We start from the raw sequence: 16,170 nt of genomic DNA, 5'->3' as shown, positions 1-16,170 counted from the left end.
AAAACCACGAGGAAAAAAATCAAGATCTTTTATTTTATTTTTTATTTTATTTTGTCAACCCACAGTTTTTCCCTTCATGGCTTTCTCGTTCTACGTCTCTAACCACGCACTCTATAAATAGATAACAATCCTTCACAACTTAACATGAACAAGTAAAAGAACACGAGCAATATCAATAACTCAAAACAGAAAATATGAATAACCAAGACAAAATCATGATCGAGAAGGAGACCACCGACAAGATCGAGATCAAGAGCAAGAACGGCCTCAACGAACAAGAACTGGAAGTCAAGATGGACAACATGAGCGACCTAAACAAAACCACGAATGGCCTCGGCGAGAAATGGCCAGAACCAATCATCCGAGTGCAGTCCCTGGCCGAGAGCAACCTCGCCACCGTCCCCGACCGTTTCATCAAGCCGCCGTCTCAACGCCCTAATGAAACCATCACTATCAACAATCAACCGGAAGCTGCCGCGATAAATATCCCAGTCGTAGACCTAAGGAGCATCTTATCCGGCAACCAAGAGGAAACGGAGAGGATCTCGGAAGCATGCCGTGAGTTTGGCTTCTTTCAGGTAAAAAAATGAAATTTGATGTTATGCTTTTGTTTTCGTTTTGATTATAGTTTTTACGGGTTTTTTTTTTTTTGTGGTTCAATATATTTACAATATAAATAATTACTAAATATATAAATAGTCTATATATATATATTTCATAATAAATCTTGACTTTAATGTATTTAGCAAAAAACGTGTATATATATGATAACTACAACAATCATGAGGTTTCATTTTTATTGCACCAAAATCAGTTTCGGTTCAGTATTAGAATATGACTGATCGATTTGGTTCGGTTTATACACACATGGTCGTATTTTAAGGTGATCAACCATGGGGTGAGGCCGGAGCTGATGGCCGCCGCTAGAGAAGCTTGGAGAAGCTTCTTCCATTTGCCTGTAGAAGCCAAAGAAGCTTACTCAAACTCCCCAAGTACCTACGAAGGTTACGGAAGCAGATTGGGTGTGGAAAAGGGAGCACTTCTTGATTGGAATGATTATTACTTTCTAAATTTTCTTCCTCTTGCCTTGAAGGATCTCAACAAATGGCCTTCTTTACCATCAAACATTAGGTAATTGATAAAGTCTCCCATCTTCTTTTTCTCTTGTTTTCTTATGGGTTTGTTTATAGTATAATTAACGAACTTTTTGTTTGATATGAAAATTGAGAACTTGTAGCAAGTATACTTGATCTTTGTAATTTAGTTACATTTAGATTTGGATATTTTATCCAAATCCAAAAATAGATCATTATTTTCGCCATAATAATCAATGATCATTATTTTACCCTGATCTTTCAAAACTTCGCCATAAATGATCAGTTTCAAGACCCATCTAGTTACCTTTTTATTTTTAAATAGTCATTTATGGCGAAGTCGTATAAATTGATATTGGACTTTTTTCCTGCAATATTAAAAGAAGACTATCATTATGACAACTAGTTGGGCGTTATGTTTTTCTGTTTTAAAAACATGTTTTTTTTTTTTGAACTTCATTTCATATTAAATTGCATGAGAAAGAAAAATACACAGCCCAAAAGCAGAGTTTTAGAAACATGTTTATAATGGATATTATAGAGAAGTGGTGGACGAGTACGGTGAAGAACTAGTTAAGCTAGGCGAGAGCCTTATGAGGATATTATCGTCAAACTTGGGAGTAAATGAAGAACAACTTCAAGAAGCATTTGGTGGAGAAGACTTTAGTGCATGTATGAGGGTTAACTATTACCCGAAATGCCCTCGACCAGAGCTTGCCCTCGGCCTCTCCCCTCATTCAGATCCCGGCGGCATTACCATCCTCTTGCCGGACGATCAAGTCGCCGGCCTTCAAGTCCATCACGGTGACACGTGGATTACCGTTAATGCTCTCCCCAACGCTTTTGTCGTCAATCTAGGCGATCAAATGCAGGTAACCCTATTTTTATTTTAACGTTTTCTTCTTCAATTTTGGTGTGGCTTTGTTTTCCTTTGTCTATTCCCATTTACTTACAAACCGCAAGATATACTTCGCAAAGCAAAATAGCTAACTAATATGAATATAATGTTGACAAAAGAGTACAAATTATGTTTTCATGCGGCAGTTGGTGAAAGATGATAATCCTAGTATAGTCCCACGTTTTCGACATGTCGGAGAAAATATTAATATGACAATCAGTTTCAACTTTATGGCAACATTTAAAAAAAATAAAAATATCTATTTAACTTTTTATTGAAAAGTTATAATATGTCTCAAGTCACTTTCAACACATCGATTTATATAGGATGATATTCTAAATAAACAAATTGTAACTAGTTGAATAGTCAGTAACCCAGAAAAAAACTTATTCGAGTAGTTTTTCAAAGCGCATTCACAAATCGAGCGTATTGAGGAATGAGGAGGATGGTCATGGCTCTCACGTTTGATGGAATTGAAGCGTGATATGTTAGTTATGCAATATTATAAGCTTTTGCATTTTTGTTTTGACGCTAAAATACTTCTTTTCTTTTTGAACTAAACGCTAAACATGCTTCTAAACGCGGTTTATATATATATATACGATATAGCTATCCTAAGAAAATATTTTTTTATTGTGAAAATTGCAGATACTAAGCAATTCGATATACAAGAGTTCGGAGCATCGAGTGATAGTTAACTCGCAGAAAGAAAGGGTTTCACTTGCATTCTTCTATAACCCTAAGAGTGACATTCCTATCCAGCCACTGGAACAACTTATCAGCTCTACAAATCCTCCTTTATATCCTCCCATGTCCTATGATCAATACAGACTCTTCATTCGAACTCACGGTCCACGTGGAAAATCCTACGTTGAGTCTCATGTATCCCTCGTTAACGGATAAAGAGACGAAATGTAAGTCGACTTGTTTATGTAACTCAAATACTAGTGCCGTATTAATATTTAATCGAGCAATGTGTACACATTAATCTTCTTTTGAGCAATGTGTAAACTGAAGGATATATCATCTGATTAGGCTACTTGGCGAGGACATCGAGGTTATGGAGATATCAGAAAGATACTAGAAGATGCTAATGATCGACGGAGATATATATTGGAGATCAGAATGAATCAATAAAACATCTATAATACTATCGTTGTTTATAGTTCGTGTGATTTGAATAATTGTGGTTGATATGTATTTTCAGTTATTGTAGTATAAAATATATAATATTAATTAATGTGGTATTTTATCATTATCATGTAATTGCTCTTTTTCCAACAACGATTACCTTATTCATATTTAATTGGCCAATAATTGTTTACTAAATGAAAAAATGTAATCTTATATTCATTTTCTGAGGAAAAAAATTGACTGAAAGACTTGACTGATTGTGGATCATTTATGGTGAAGTTTTGAAATTGATATTGGGATGCCCCAAACTACTTCAAAAAAACAAAAAAAAAGACTTGGACGTTTTGTTTTTATGTTTAGAAAAAAAAGTTTATAGTGAATATTATAGAGAAGTGATGGATGACTACGGTGAAGAACTAGTGAATATGTTCAACAAAAAAAAAAAAGAACTAACTAGTAAATCTAGGCGAGAGATTTATGATGATATATTATTGTCAAATTTGAGACTAAAAGAACAACTTCAAGAAGCGTTTGGTGAAGAAGACGCGCATGTATGATATATATGGTTTATTTTCACCGGAGCTTTCCTTCGGTCTCTCCCCTCATTGTGATCCCGGCGGTTTGTTTGGTTTCTATCTTAACCCATTCCTAACCAGTGGCGAAAAGTATAGAGGCCGATCTGACTCCATATATCTCAACATGTCGCTAAGCTTCTTTTTCATCGGCTAATGGACCATTTGATGATCGACCCTCTTGCCGGAAGATCAAGTCGCTGGCCTTCAAGTCCGTTTGGTGATCGTGGATTACCGTCAAAGATCTCTCCCACGCTTTTGTTGTCAATCTAGGCGATCAAATTCAGGTGACCCTATTTTTCTTTTCAACGTTTTTGCTTTACCTTTTTCTCCTTATTTATTACGTAAGGTCTAAGTGTATGTCTTCATTTTGTGTAGATCTGTTATCTGTTGGACCGTTGTGTATTTCCATTTATTTACAAATTACAACATATACTTCAGAAACCAAAACAGCTACGATTATGAATATAATGCTGACAAAAGACTACAAATTTTGTTTGTATGTATGGGCAGTTGGTGAAAGAGGATAATCCTAGTTACAGTCCCACATTTTCGACATGTCGTACAAAATATTTATATGAAAATCAGCTTCAACTTTATGCCAAAACTTTGAAAACATATATATTGTAATATATTTTCGGAGAAGTTATGATGACGCAGTCACGCAGGTCACTTTCATAACATCAAACAATTTATGCAGGGTGATTGTTTAAAAAAACAAATTGTAACTATTTTATTAGTCATTAACCCAAAAAAAAAAACTATTCGAATACATTTTCAGAGCGCACTCACAAAATCGAGCATGTTGAGGAGGATGGGCATCAGTGGCGGAGCCAGTGCTATACCATGGGGTCACATGACCCATGTGATTTATGTAGATTTTTTTTTTTGCTACATTTTCAAAGAAAATTGTGATGAATTAAGCTTAGTGACCCTTGTAAAATACATATCTTACCAAATTGACCCTTCTAATAAAGAATTCCTGCCTCCGGCACTGATGGTCATGGCTCTCACGTTTCAGGAGGTTGAAGTGCAATGTTTATTATGTGTATACATTAATCTTGTTTTGACCAATGTATAAACTGAAGAATATATCATCTGAATAGGTCATTGGTAAGGATATTGAAGTTGTGGAATATCAAAGAGATACTGAAAAGATTCTAATGATCAAGGGAGATATATATATATATATATATATATATTGGAGATCCAAATGAATCAGTAAAATACCTAAAATAGTATCAAAGTTTATTTGTTCTTTTCGATATTTTGTGGTTGCTATAAAATTACAGATTTATTGTATATAATAATAAAGTTAATAAAATGTAGTTTTCTCTTTCTCCTTTCCAACAACGATTACCTAATCCATATTTACTGCTGAGGGTTATATTTAATTGGCCAGTAGTTGTTTAATAACTCTTATCGAAATGACAAAAAAAATGTATTGTTATATCCGAATGACTTGACTGATAGACTTGGCTGAAAGACTTGACTGATAGACTTGGCTGAAAGACTTGACTGAAATATTTGACCGAGAGAGTGAGTACATATTATTTTACAAGTATACGAAAACCATCGTTGAACCTCACCACTAATGTTGCGGTGATCCGTGATCGTTGAAGCATACTAATGGACGATAGTGCTTCCTCTCGTGTTAACAATAATGTAGTTTAGCAACTAATGCACCCGACAATATTTTTTCTATAAAAAGTAGCATTGCATACCAAATGACGAACATGTGAACGCAATGAACATATCAAGTATCTAGTTGTTTTAGTTTCTGTATATAATAAACAATTCGTGTTGACCATATCGTAAGATCTTGTTAGATCCAATTTAAGTTTATTATATAGTTAGGACTTGAGGGATTATTATGAACACCGGTTATGAAGATTAGAAGAGTTGATTGGACGCTTCAATACCATAAAAATTAAAATTGGTGTACCGTGTGGATGTGGTGAGCCACATGCTGGCTCATCGCTCTCATACATGCATCTCTTTTTGGCTACTATTAATATATTCAAGCTAGACTATACTCAAACTAATAGGGCGGTTTATTAGATTGATGATATAGATTGACTTAAAAATCCCACCACAGCATTTTAATCATTCAATTAGTGATTTTAATACTTTAGTAAATTTTAGTGTTATTCAATTAGTAAGTGTGTAGGTTTGAAAATATGTAGTTATCAAATTAACAATTTGAATACACGTTTAGATCTTTATGCATTGAAGAAAAACACATACAGTACTATCATATATATCACATTGTAATTGATATATTTATTTTAAAATATTAGATTTGAACTTGGAGATGATTTGATCTAATGAATGTTTTAGTATGATTGGAAACCTTTTTACCGCCAAGTGTTCCGCTAGCACATTGTCTCCATTGGGCTTTGGGCAATTATGTGTTTGATTAATGTTTGTTTTCAGAAATTTGCTCCAGTATAGATGGTGGTCATTATCTATTTAGTCGACTACAAAGCTAAATGTTTTTACATCTCATTGACCCACAAAGCTCTCTACAATCACTCACCTTTGACATCTCATATAATTTCAAACAAAAGGTTCTTTGAATTATATGAAAAGGGAAAAAATCTTAACATAGACATCAAATCTTAACATAGTTTTTTCTTAACATCAAATCTTAACATAGTTTTTTCTTAACATCAAATCTTAACATAGCTACAATCATTCACCTTTGACATCCATATAATTTCAAAAAACAAGTTTCTTTGAATTATATGAAAAAATACAGAATCTTAACATAGATAAAAGACCTAGCAAGACCAACAAAAGAAGATTAAACAGTGCATATACAAATCCCATGAAACATTTGATGGAACAAACCAGTCGTCTAATATGAATAATAATACTCAAACAGTTGCTACTCTCTCTTAACTTCTTGAAATCTCTTTCTGGAGATCTAAAGAGAGAGAGTTCTGTATGCTTTGAAATTAAAAGGTCAAAGAAACAACAACAACAAAAAGAAAAAAGGGTTGATTAATATATCATTAAGACATGAGAACCAGAATCTGTGTGGGAGGTGATCATCATCAGTTCATCACTGTCTTCCTTTCTTTGCACAGCAAGGAGGGCATTTATACTGCTTGATGCTATCTGCTTTGGCAGGAGTGATCTTCACGCATTTTCCGTGATACCAACGCTCACAAACATCACAGCAAATCCAGAACTCATCTTGTGTGTAATTGCCTCCACAGATTCCACAGAGAGTGTCTCCATGCTCGTCTTCTTCTTCGTCTTCATCTTCATCCTCGTAGCTCCCTTCCATCGGTTTTGGTGTTGTGCTCTTTGGCTGCCCTTCTATTGATCTCTGCAACAAACCCCATTTTTGTTTTTTTTTTTAAGAACAGGAACACAAAAAATCTACAAATCAAAACCGTTTTCAAGTGTACCTTAGTGCCGTTTCTGGATTTACTTCCGGAATCCGAGCTTGGTTTGTTGTCTTTGATGGGTTTCCTACCAGTCACTACATCGAAGAGAGTTGGGAGATCGTTGATCAAACTGAATAACCGCTTCCTGCAAATTGAAAGTATGAGTTTATGAACATAAAACTCCATCCATGAGTGAACAATACATTGAGAGATAGCTACAACTTTGATTAAGGGAAAGAAAAAACAAAGAGTCTTCATATCAGTATACCAATTGTGAGTCAACGTGATGTTTATTTAGCATTATATGTTTCTAACAATGTAAGTTTAGATTCTCCACCCTCAGGAAAATAAAGTCTACAACGTTCTTTCTACTAGTTCACTGAAGATAACACCAAAGAACTAAAATGATAAGATAACTATGACTGTAGAAGCATGTTCATGTTTAATAAACTAGTGGTGGCTGGTGAGCTATAAAGCAAAGTCTAGCTTCCATTATATGCCAAAACCAGCTTCCCTCTTAAAGAAGAAAAAGTGGAAAAAGATAATAAACCAAAATAAGATCTTTTTCTAGTATAATAAATATATAAGAATGAAATGATCTCACTGGTACTAATGAAAGAGCCATTATTTTGTCATTATACAGCTTTCACATATCCAATTTGCAGCAAAGTTCATGGGAATTCAATGAAACGGTGAAACTCATCAATCGGAAATGTCTGGCTTTTAAGATAAGGGAGATCAAGCAAGTAACAACAACAACCAAAAGATACGTTTCAGGTTTTGCCATTACAATATCCTAAAGATGTCAGAACTAGCTGAGAGAAGCTTATACAGATGAAGTAACAAAGGAATCAACACGACCATAGAATATGAGTCAAAGCCACATGAAAAAAATAGCCAAAGAAAAGAAAACAAAGATCCACACACATCCAAGGGCAAACGCAGCAATCAAAAACAACCTCATTCAAACCAAAGTCAATAACTATCACAAAACTTTCAAGTTTCAGACTAAAGATTTTATCCTTACACAGCTCCTAGTCAGGCCTAAAAGATCCCACAAAAAAAGTCCATTGAGACCAATTAAAAAGTGTTTTAAGACTTTAAAACTTAACATTATTGAGATAGCTGAATCAAAATTGTCAAGAGAGAATAATACCTCTCGTTGCGATTAAGGCGAGCACCAAAGTAGAAAGAAACAGAGAGCAACCAACAATCACTGTGAACAGCAACAAGAGAGAGCCAGTCTTTCCTCTGCATACCATCTCTAGCGAAGTTGATCCCAAGCGCAGGCTCAGGAAGCTCCGGTGGAACTTCCTCCGCCGGTAGATTCACTTCCCACGACTCGTTCGGGTGTCCGTACAAACAAAGATTCTCCTTTTCTACACAAATTCGAGAATAACAAAAATCAAAAAAGGAGAGAACTTTATTGAGCTGAGTGGTTAGAGCTTGACTTACCCGGATCGCATTGAGAGTAGAAATCATCAACATCTGGAAGAAACAAAAAAAATAAAATCAAAAAGGCATTAATTAGGAAGAAAGATAGGAACTTTCGAGATGGGTTTTGGTTTAGAGAGAGACCTTTGGTAAGAGCACGGAGAAGAGCGGAGCGACGAGAGGTGTAATCTTTGAAGATCTCTTCGACGGTGCGAGGGTTAGAGGAAACGGCTGCCATAGCTCTCTGTACAGATAATATTAAAGACTTCTTTTTTTTTAATGTGTATAGATCAGTTTCTAGTGGAGAAAGATCGAGGGTGATAGCAATTGTTTCTCAGACACGATGCGTTCGTTCGGACATAGAGAGAGAGTTTGGAAAGAGATGGAGAAGAGAGAGAAAAGTTTCTTATTTTTGGGAGTTAGGTTGCGTCAGCGAAAAGGTTTGGTAATTGAAGATGCGTTCGCTTTAGGTAAGGATTCCTTATTGGGCCGTATGTTCATAAGCTCAGGCCCAAACTAATCCAGTCTTCTAGTTGTAAAACTAATTGCAGTGATTAAAACCGAATATTTTCTAGAAACTTTTAATTCTATCTTTGATTAAACCTAAAGTGTATGTGAGTGAGAATGTGATAAATAAATTTTCTCCTTTTTTTCAAAAATATAAATAAATAAGTTTTGCCCCTTATTCCAATGAGTTCTAATGATTTGACTAAAGGTTCATTAATGCTTCTACACCAACATTTCTATGTTTCAATTCTCGAAAAAGTGATTTATTAAATAATTATGCAAGTTACGAAAGAAAAGCTTACAAATGACTTTTAACATGGTGCAAGTAAACTGTGTCATGTGTGTTTTTCATAGGACAGCTCAAGTGATGCAGTTAGATTTAGATCTTTGTAAGACAGGTGGTATTATCGGTTACCGGATTGTCTATGTAATATTTCTCGTATTGTAATATCATAATAAATAAACGTTAAAAAAAATACTTTTTTACTTTTTTAAAATATAAATATTCTTACAAGTGATGGGAGAGGTTAGTCAACATTAGCATCTCTTCCACCTTTTGACCATTATAATGGAAATTCAACTTTCAACTTTGTAGACTTTTTCTTCTGAAGCCGTCTAACTTTAAGATAAGTAGACAAGAAAAAAAAATCTATGGAGATTATTAGATAGTATTAAGATTCAAGGAACTAATCAAGCGCAAACCTATCTACCAGTACTTCTTAGAGAAAGAGTAAACGCAAAAAGCATGACAAAACACAAACACTGATGAATAATAACGTTAGAATCGAAATAGCCAAGGCAAACAACAACACATTCTATAAAGGTCTTCTTCTTGTTATTGTTGTGTGTGTGTTGTAATGTTTAATCCCACTGTTCTTCCCAGAAGTACGTCCACTCTGAAGAGTTGACCGTGCTTTTGCCATCTGCTGAAACAAGATCGTAAGGTGAGTCCTCAGAGAACTCGGTTGGCATCGATTTCCAGTGAAGCGACGGTGTCCACTCCGCTTCTTTGATCACTCTCAGTATCTCCGCAGCCACCAGCTTGCTTCCTTGTGCTGACAAATGAATCCCATCTCTGCAAGAAAGCAAAACATTAATTTTAGTTATTCAAATATATCTAAATATGTTTTTAGAGCACAATGGATCATGAATACGTACGTGAAGCAAACGGTTTCCCAGTCATCTGCTTTCTGAAGAGTAGAGAAGAGATCAACTACTTGTAAGCCGAGCTCTTGGCACAGCTCCACACAAGCGTCTGAGTAAGTCTTGCAGAGCTCGTTTGTTCGGATCACCTCGCTCAAGTATGGGCTTGTGAGAGCAAATAAGATTATTATTGAACTTTAAGTCAGGAGCAAGCAACAGAGAGATGGTGGAAAAAGGCAAGGGAAGTTTACCTTTGGTTCTGACGAAGTTTGGCCTCGTCCACTGGAGGGCAACTAAGGAATATGATACGAGTTGTGTCTGAAAGGCTCTAATGAAAGCAGAACATAGAAAGAGAGGTTCAGAAGTGTATAATGGAAGATAAGCCTTTAGCCTAAGGAAGATTAAGAATCAATAAGTAACCTGAAGATGAAGAGCGATGTTCTTCATGTTATCAACGTATTCAGAAAGAGGAACGTGAGGTCCTAGACCAGAAGGGTGAGGAGCCATTGAGTCGTTTCCTCCGAAATAAACAACTACAAGAGAAGGTTGTACCGCAGCATCCTGCATTCATTTACAAGTTAATATACTATTGCCAAACTGTAAATATTCGCTAAACTGTAAATATTCATTAGTGAAAATGAAAGTGCTACAAGTTATATGCTATGAGTCTATGACTGCCATCTTTTGGCAACACTGTGGAAGAAAATATTAGTATTCTACACTGATAGTTCTTTACAAATTTAAGCTCTTCCTACCAAGATTTTAAATGATGGGAACATGGAGAAAACAAAGAGACATTTCACTGGCAACAGCTTTTAAAAGTAGACGCTTGGGTGATCCTTTTGAGAAATTTTAATTGTAATTTTTAAGGTTTCCAAAGAATTTTAATTAGGTAACTAAGATTAAGTTCAACATCTTATACTGAACGGTCCATCATAATCTAGTAGTATAAAGAAGGCTAAGGATCCAAAGGAATCTATACATTTCTCAAGAGAGAAGTAACCTTAAAGAAGAGTACCTTGGGGAAGACTTGGTCCACAACTTCCAAAGCACGAGTTGAGTTCCATCCATAGTATCCTCTCAAAATGATGTCAGCCTATTCTCACGTTAGTTCACCGTAGATAAAAGTCACAAGGAGCCCACATTAATAAAGTTCTCACAACTCAAAATCCTCACCAAACTTAGGTTTTTGCATTAAATGCATTTTTGTTTTGTAGTATCATTCCACCGCAGACCAAAGACAACAACATTGGTAATGATTAACTTTTCATTTCCGACATTAGCTAGGGAAAGAGAAACACAACACTCAACAAATGGAGAAAATAATAATAAGCATCTGCAAAACTAAACTTGTCTATTACGTTGCCAAAGCTCATGATTTTTCCAAGAATCAATGCTTAATATTCAGGGGAAAAAAAGACGAATCTCGAAGGACATATGTATGATTAGAAGAAATAACAAACAGTAATTAGCAACAAAGGCGATCCGCTTAAGATAACTCTGAAAGCCAAACAAAGAGTGATCACGCGAGCGACATTATACCTTACGAGCATAGACCTCGGAGAGAATGGCCCCCCAACCTCCATGGCCGAAGCTCATCTGGACGATGGATGATCCAAACAGAACGATCTGAGGCCGCGACGGTCCAACCATTGTCTCTCACGCTCAAATGCACAAACCACACGTGTCTTTCTCTCTTCACAACAGCTGAAACTGGCTGTTTTTTTTTTCCACCGCAACTGATTCGACCGCTGAGAGATCTACCTCTCTCTCTCTCTCTCTGTATCGATCTTGCACACTGTTTGTTATAAAGGTCCGAGTTAAATGCGCGAACGTCTTATTATTATTTTTTTATTTTAGAAATATAAAAACAACAAAAAAACAGACAAAACAAAAACCTAGCTACATCCTCAGCAAGTCATGACTCATGACTGTTAGGGCATCTCCAACCTCACTCCATATTTTACTCCAAAATTAAGAAAATAGAGTGGGAAATGGAGTAATGAACAAAAAATAAAAGGATTACTCCATTTATAGAGTAATGCTTTTATTTTTTGTTAATCACTCCATTTCCTACTCCATTTTTTTTTATTTTGGAGTAAAATATGGAGTGGGGGTTGGAGATGCTCTTATTTCCTTTTCTAAACAATCTGTTTCTTATAGGCCATAATATTCTCTATTTTGTATTTTTTTTAAACAATATTCAATTAAAAATATATACAATGTTATTATTATTACTTTTCTATGTTTGAAGCTACCAAAATAAAAATGATGTGAAAGGTTTTATATTCTGAAATTCGTTGTTTATGAATATCTCTTGGACATTTGGGAAGAAAAGTCAATAGAGTACAAGTAAAGGAAGATTGATGAGGCAGTAATTCAAATGATATGGTTTGTTGGTTGGTAAGTAAAGGAGCACCAAATATATAGATCAACCACAATTTTGAACACCTCATTCAATGCTCCAACTCTTTATCTTCTTTATTATATAACCATGTACTAATCTGTAAATATTTAATTATATTGAACGCTGAGTATATACTTAGCATCTATTATTGGTCGTCAGACTCAGAGTTTCATGAATATGATAATACACAAATGAAACAAAATAGATTTCAGTTTCTGTAACTCAAAAGACGAATTGTAGATACACTTTTAGCTAATGTGATAACTGTTTCTTCTGACCGAACACTATAATGGCCAGTTTCTGAAGTGAAGTCATTTTAAAAAGCAGCTACGAAGAAAATGAGAAAAAACTAACTCATTAACTCAGAAATCGAGTGCTCCGGATTTGGATGATCCAGAGCAGCTCCCAGATGTGCCATACGATGTTCCACTGGATCCGTCTACAGGGGCTTGATTCAGACACTCTAGAGCCAAGAACCTTCTCTTCTTTAAGCTCATTGAGAAGGTCTTTGCCTCTAGAATTACAGGCACCTGTTCCATTAAACAATTCCAGACATAAACCAATGTTTTGGATAACTTGATTGAGTAGAAATTTTGGACTTCATAGGACTTTTCTTGATTGAATTTATTTGATTGTGACTCTGAGGTAAATAGCATGCCTACAATGAGATAATTAATACCTGTGTGTTGATACGCGCAACCTTGTGTACGTTGAGGAATCCATTTATGTCCTTATAGCCAGTGAGAAGCTTCTCCAATTCCTTGTCACCATCTGGAGAAAAAAAAGGTGAGGGCACATGTCAGACACAACGAGGTTAATCTACTAACGAATAAGAAGATCAAGGGGGACAAACCTGGGATCGCTTTGATAGAGAGTAAGGTATCCGCCATGTGCTGCAGTCTTGTTGAGGAAGACGGGGAGAGCATGGAAGGCGGGAAAGTAACAATGGCTACCGCATTTGAAACCATCAGCATACTTTTCAGCAATCTTATGAATGAAAGCATTTCTGATTCCTGTGTTTGACAGAAATAACAAATTAGAAAAAAAACAACAAAATAGTATCGAACAACATGACCCTGGTACCAGATATATTGTTGAATTAAAAAAAAAATAGGCTAGAACGTTATAACGAGCTATTCGACCTTAATTTACCTTATCAGAATACTCACAAAGGGGAGAGCAGAATGACTGGATGGCGATGCGGCCAATGGATGCAATGTTACTGCTGTTTCTGTGGAAATCATCACACAAGTTCTTCAGAATGAAGTATAGGCTTCTTAACAAAGCCAGAAAAAACTAATATGGATTTGAAACTAAAGAGAAGTAAATGACCATCAAATAAGAAAGAGATGATACACAACCTCGGAAATTTTGATAAAAAAGTAGCGCAATGGTCCTCAGCAACAGAAAGATCGGAAGAATCTAGCAGACTGACACAATCAATCGGCCGTCCAGCAAGAAACTGCCTCTCCAATGGCTTTCTCATATCAAAGTCATTGGAGTAATCATCTGATCCATAATTAGATAAAAAAAAGGATTAGCTTTCCACAGAATGATATTAGCCGAGATAACTAGATTACCAATAGAACTCTTCTGGTTTTCCATATACTTCCGATACTGCCAAGCAATCCTCAAGCTCTCTCCCTAAAATATAGACATCCAACTTGTAACTAACTCTTCATGTCATGCCAGGAAGAAAAAAACAAGTAAACAGAACAAGAAAGAAGCACCTGATCAAGGTCTGGGGCAGTAGGCTTATCTTCTTTGGACGATCCGGGATTCGGCAAAGTACCAAGAAACCCTCTAGGATCTTTGGAAGGACTAGCGTAAAGAAGTGGCTGGTTGTTAACAAGCCCTTGAGACATAAAAGTCCTCAGGAGATCCATATGATGCGGCGCTTCAGGATCTTCCATCACCATCACTAAGCTTCCCAAAGGATACCCACCACCTAGTATCCCTGGAAACAAACAAACGAAAAGACAAATCCTTTTTAGCAACATTCTCTCATCCTCAAATGTAGAACTTATAAGAAGAAGGAGAAAACTCACTGTCGAGATCACGAATCCCAGTGGATATGAAAGTAGTGCCATTAGGACCGCATTTGAGACCAGGTATTTGAGGGGATGAGGAGACAACTGATATGTTGCGAGAGAAGCTGCTAGTACGAACGTTGGGTGCAGCCATAGCAGAATCAGAGTAATCACAACAAGGAACTCGCTCCACGTTCAAAATCTATCAATCCACAAACCATTGATAAGCTGTTAGGATGATACACGAACAAGTTCAATACTTTTTTTTAATTCATTCAGACATTCCATCGAACATCTACCCTGCAGCTTATACTAGGACCGTACATAGACTCACCAGTAGTTCAGAAGCTCTTTGGGGGCCTCCAGTGACCAACTGAGAGTCAGCGATGAGATTTAACTTGGACGACGAACGAGGGAGAAAGATGCGGTTGCGTCAGTTGCGGGCTCTTGTCGTCTGGTTTCCGAGCTAGTTTGCGGCGGCTTAAGACGGAGATTGGAGAGCCTCTAGTAAAGACTCTCACTGAGGCAGAGGGTTTAGGCTTACTTGTTTGTAATTTTTAATGTATTAGGGGAAATTTGGAAAAACCAAAAACAAATGAATTCTTTTTAAAAAAAAAAATGTAAAAGATTTATTACCATTTTCAGAATTTTTAGATATAAAAAACAGAAATGTTAAAATGCAACTAAACAGAAATTTCTAATTAAGTTATACTAAAATTAACACAACGATCAAAGCAGAAGACACATCAAAAACTTAGTACAATTAGCTTGCCACAAAAGAAAGAACTGCAATTAAAATGAGATTTAACGAAATTGGCTTGCCTAACAGTATAATAGTATATTCTTATGTATGTATGATATACTCTCAATTATACATTCGGTCACGTACATTCATTCCATCAATCTAGTAGCAATATGAACACAGAAAAATCAGAAAACATAGAAGTAGCTCTTCATGATAAAAAAAAGGCCTATTTAGCTAGAAATCAAAATTGTGGGTGGTAATTGCAGAAGTGTGCAAATATTTTTAATAATTAGCGAACCATGATAATTTGGACATGAGTTCCCAATTCTCTCCTTCAGCCCCACATTCGTGGTTACCTGCTACCCGGGTTGCTCCCAAATAATTCAAGTTGTACAGAAAACGCAAAATACTCGGAGAAACCGGATACATTCATTTAAAACTATGATATTAGATATTGCAACCGGATGTAGCTCTAATAATTAAAGAGAGAAGAGTTTTGATATATTTTACAAATTGTTAGGCCGATCACTTGATTAAAAAAAACAGGAATGTAATGGAGCGAAGTGTTGTCGCACACGACGGAGATGCAGAAGATCGCCGAGAGTGCAAGAATCTTCAAAAACTGACGGCGGGAGAGGATGTGCTGACAGGCACGATTCCGGTGATGTTGATCACGGCGGAGCTGTAGGCGGCGCAGGAGAGCGTGTGCGTCATGGTCAAGAAGATCGGGTAGCAGAAGCCGTAGTAAAAGAGGAGGTACTTGTTCAGGAGGAAGACTTCTATGTTGGAACCGAACCAGGCGGTGACG

The 16,170-nt window shown here is 36.1% G+C and overlaps 4 protein-coding genes across 4 annotated transcripts; 1 reads left to right on the top strand and 3 right to left on the bottom strand.

Annotated features, from left to right (window-relative positions):
* Nucleotides 1–131: 131 nt before the first annotated feature.
* Nucleotides 132–3,247, top strand: LOC111215756 (jasmonate-induced oxygenase 1-like). Its single transcript, XM_022719812.2, has 5 exons — nucleotides 132–578; nucleotides 884–1,131; nucleotides 1,636–1,966; nucleotides 2,641–2,906; nucleotides 3,028–3,247. Exons 1-4 carry the CDS (start codon nucleotides 195–197, stop codon nucleotides 2,893–2,895), a joined length of 1,218 nt encoding a protein of 405 aa, XP_022575533.1. The 5' UTR covers nucleotides 132–194; the 3' UTR covers nucleotides 2,896–2,906; nucleotides 3,028–3,247.
* Nucleotides 3,248–6,417: 3,170 nt separating this feature from the next.
* LOC111215755 (PHD finger protein ALFIN-LIKE 2-like) lies at nucleotides 6,418–8,970 on the bottom strand. The gene is made up of 5 exons (XM_022719811.2): nucleotides 8,675–8,970; nucleotides 8,552–8,584; nucleotides 8,253–8,475; nucleotides 7,118–7,241; nucleotides 6,418–7,035 (listed from the first exon to the last, which is right to left on the bottom strand). The coding sequence occupies exons 1-5, from the start codon at nucleotides 8,766–8,768 to the stop codon at nucleotides 6,766–6,768; spliced, it is 744 nt and encodes a 247-aa protein (XP_022575532.1). The 5' UTR covers nucleotides 8,769–8,970; the 3' UTR covers nucleotides 6,418–6,765.
* Nucleotides 8,971–9,676: 706 nt separating this feature from the next.
* LOC111215754 (GDSL esterase/lipase CPRD49) lies at nucleotides 9,677–12,062 on the bottom strand. Its single transcript, XM_022719810.2, has 6 exons — nucleotides 11,723–12,062; nucleotides 11,199–11,276; nucleotides 10,601–10,741; nucleotides 10,432–10,508; nucleotides 10,196–10,345; nucleotides 9,677–10,112 (listed from the first exon to the last, which is right to left on the bottom strand). The coding sequence occupies exons 1-6, from the start codon at nucleotides 11,831–11,833 to the stop codon at nucleotides 9,899–9,901; spliced, it is 771 nt and encodes a 256-aa protein (XP_022575531.1). The 5' UTR covers nucleotides 11,834–12,062; the 3' UTR covers nucleotides 9,677–9,898.
* Nucleotides 12,063–12,771: 709 nt separating this feature from the next.
* Nucleotides 12,772–15,195, bottom strand: LOC111215753 (elongator complex protein 4). The gene is made up of 9 exons (XM_048779975.1): nucleotides 14,952–15,195; nucleotides 14,636–14,819; nucleotides 14,318–14,544; nucleotides 14,168–14,231; nucleotides 13,949–14,096; nucleotides 13,740–13,818; nucleotides 13,441–13,600; nucleotides 13,267–13,358; nucleotides 12,772–13,117 (listed from the first exon to the last, which is right to left on the bottom strand). Exons 2-9 carry the CDS (start codon nucleotides 14,769–14,771, stop codon nucleotides 12,950–12,952), a joined length of 1,074 nt encoding a protein of 357 aa, XP_048635932.1. The 5' UTR covers nucleotides 14,772–14,819; nucleotides 14,952–15,195; the 3' UTR covers nucleotides 12,772–12,949.
* Nucleotides 15,196–16,170: the final 975 nt, after the last annotated feature.

Source organism: Brassica napus, chromosome A5 (genome assembly GCF_020379485.1).
Source record: "Brassica napus cultivar Da-Ae chromosome A5, Da-Ae, whole genome shotgun sequence".
NCBI lineage: Eukaryota > Viridiplantae > Streptophyta > Magnoliopsida > Brassicales > Brassicaceae > Brassica > Brassica napus.
This window is presented reverse-complemented; position numbering and strand designations above follow the sequence as displayed.

What these genes read in the sequence shown, in the direction of transcription:
- LOC111215753 (XM_048779975.1), bottom strand. Translation starts at nt 14,771, where the DNA reads ATGGCTGCACCCAACGTTCGTACTAGCAGCTTCTCTCGCAACATATCA. An exon ending in TTTTTATCAAAATTTCCGAG is followed by an intron (nt 13,819 to 13,948) that starts GTTGTGTATCAT and finishes TGATTTCCACAG; the next exon opens with AAACAGCAGTAACATTGCAT. An exon ending in TTGCGCGTATCAACACACAG is followed by an intron (nt 13,118 to 13,266) that starts GTATTAATTATC and finishes TTAATGGAACAG; the next exon opens with GTGCCTGTAATTCTAGAGGC.
- LOC111215754 (XM_022719810.2), bottom strand. Translation starts at nt 11,833, where the DNA reads ATGGTTGGACCGTCGCGGCCTCAGATCGTTCTGTTTGGATCATCCATC. An exon ending in CCGAGGTCTATGCTCGTAAG is followed by an intron (nt 11,277 to 11,722) that starts GTATAATGTCGC and finishes ACGTGAGAATAG; the next exon opens with GCTGACATCATTTTGAGAGG. An exon ending in ACATCGCTCTTCATCTTCAG is followed by an intron (nt 10,509 to 10,600) that starts GTTACTTATTGA and finishes TGCTTTCATTAG; the next exon opens with AGCCTTTCAGACACAACTCG.
- LOC111215756 (XM_022719812.2), top strand. Translation starts at nt 195, where the DNA reads ATGAATAACCAAGACAAAATCATGATCGAGAAGGAGACCACCGACAAG. An exon ending in TCTTTACCATCAAACATTAG is followed by an intron (nt 1,132 to 1,635) that starts GTAATTGATAAA and finishes TGGATATTATAG; the next exon opens with AGAAGTGGTGGACGAGTACG. An exon ending in ATCTAGGCGATCAAATGCAG is followed by an intron (nt 1,967 to 2,640) that starts GTAACCCTATTT and finishes TGAAAATTGCAG; the next exon opens with ATACTAAGCAATTCGATATA.
- LOC111215755 (XM_022719811.2), bottom strand. Translation starts at nt 8,768, where the DNA reads ATGGCAGCCGTTTCCTCTAACCCTCGCACCGTCGAAGAGATCTTCAAA. An exon ending in CTACTCTCAATGCGATCCGG is followed by an intron (nt 8,476 to 8,551) that starts GTAAGTCAAGCT and finishes GAATTTGTGTAG; the next exon opens with AAAAGGAGAATCTTTGTTTG. An exon ending in AATCCAGAAACGGCACTAAG is followed by an intron (nt 7,036 to 7,117) that starts GTACACTTGAAA and finishes GGTTTGTTGCAG; the next exon opens with AGATCAATAGAAGGGCAGCC.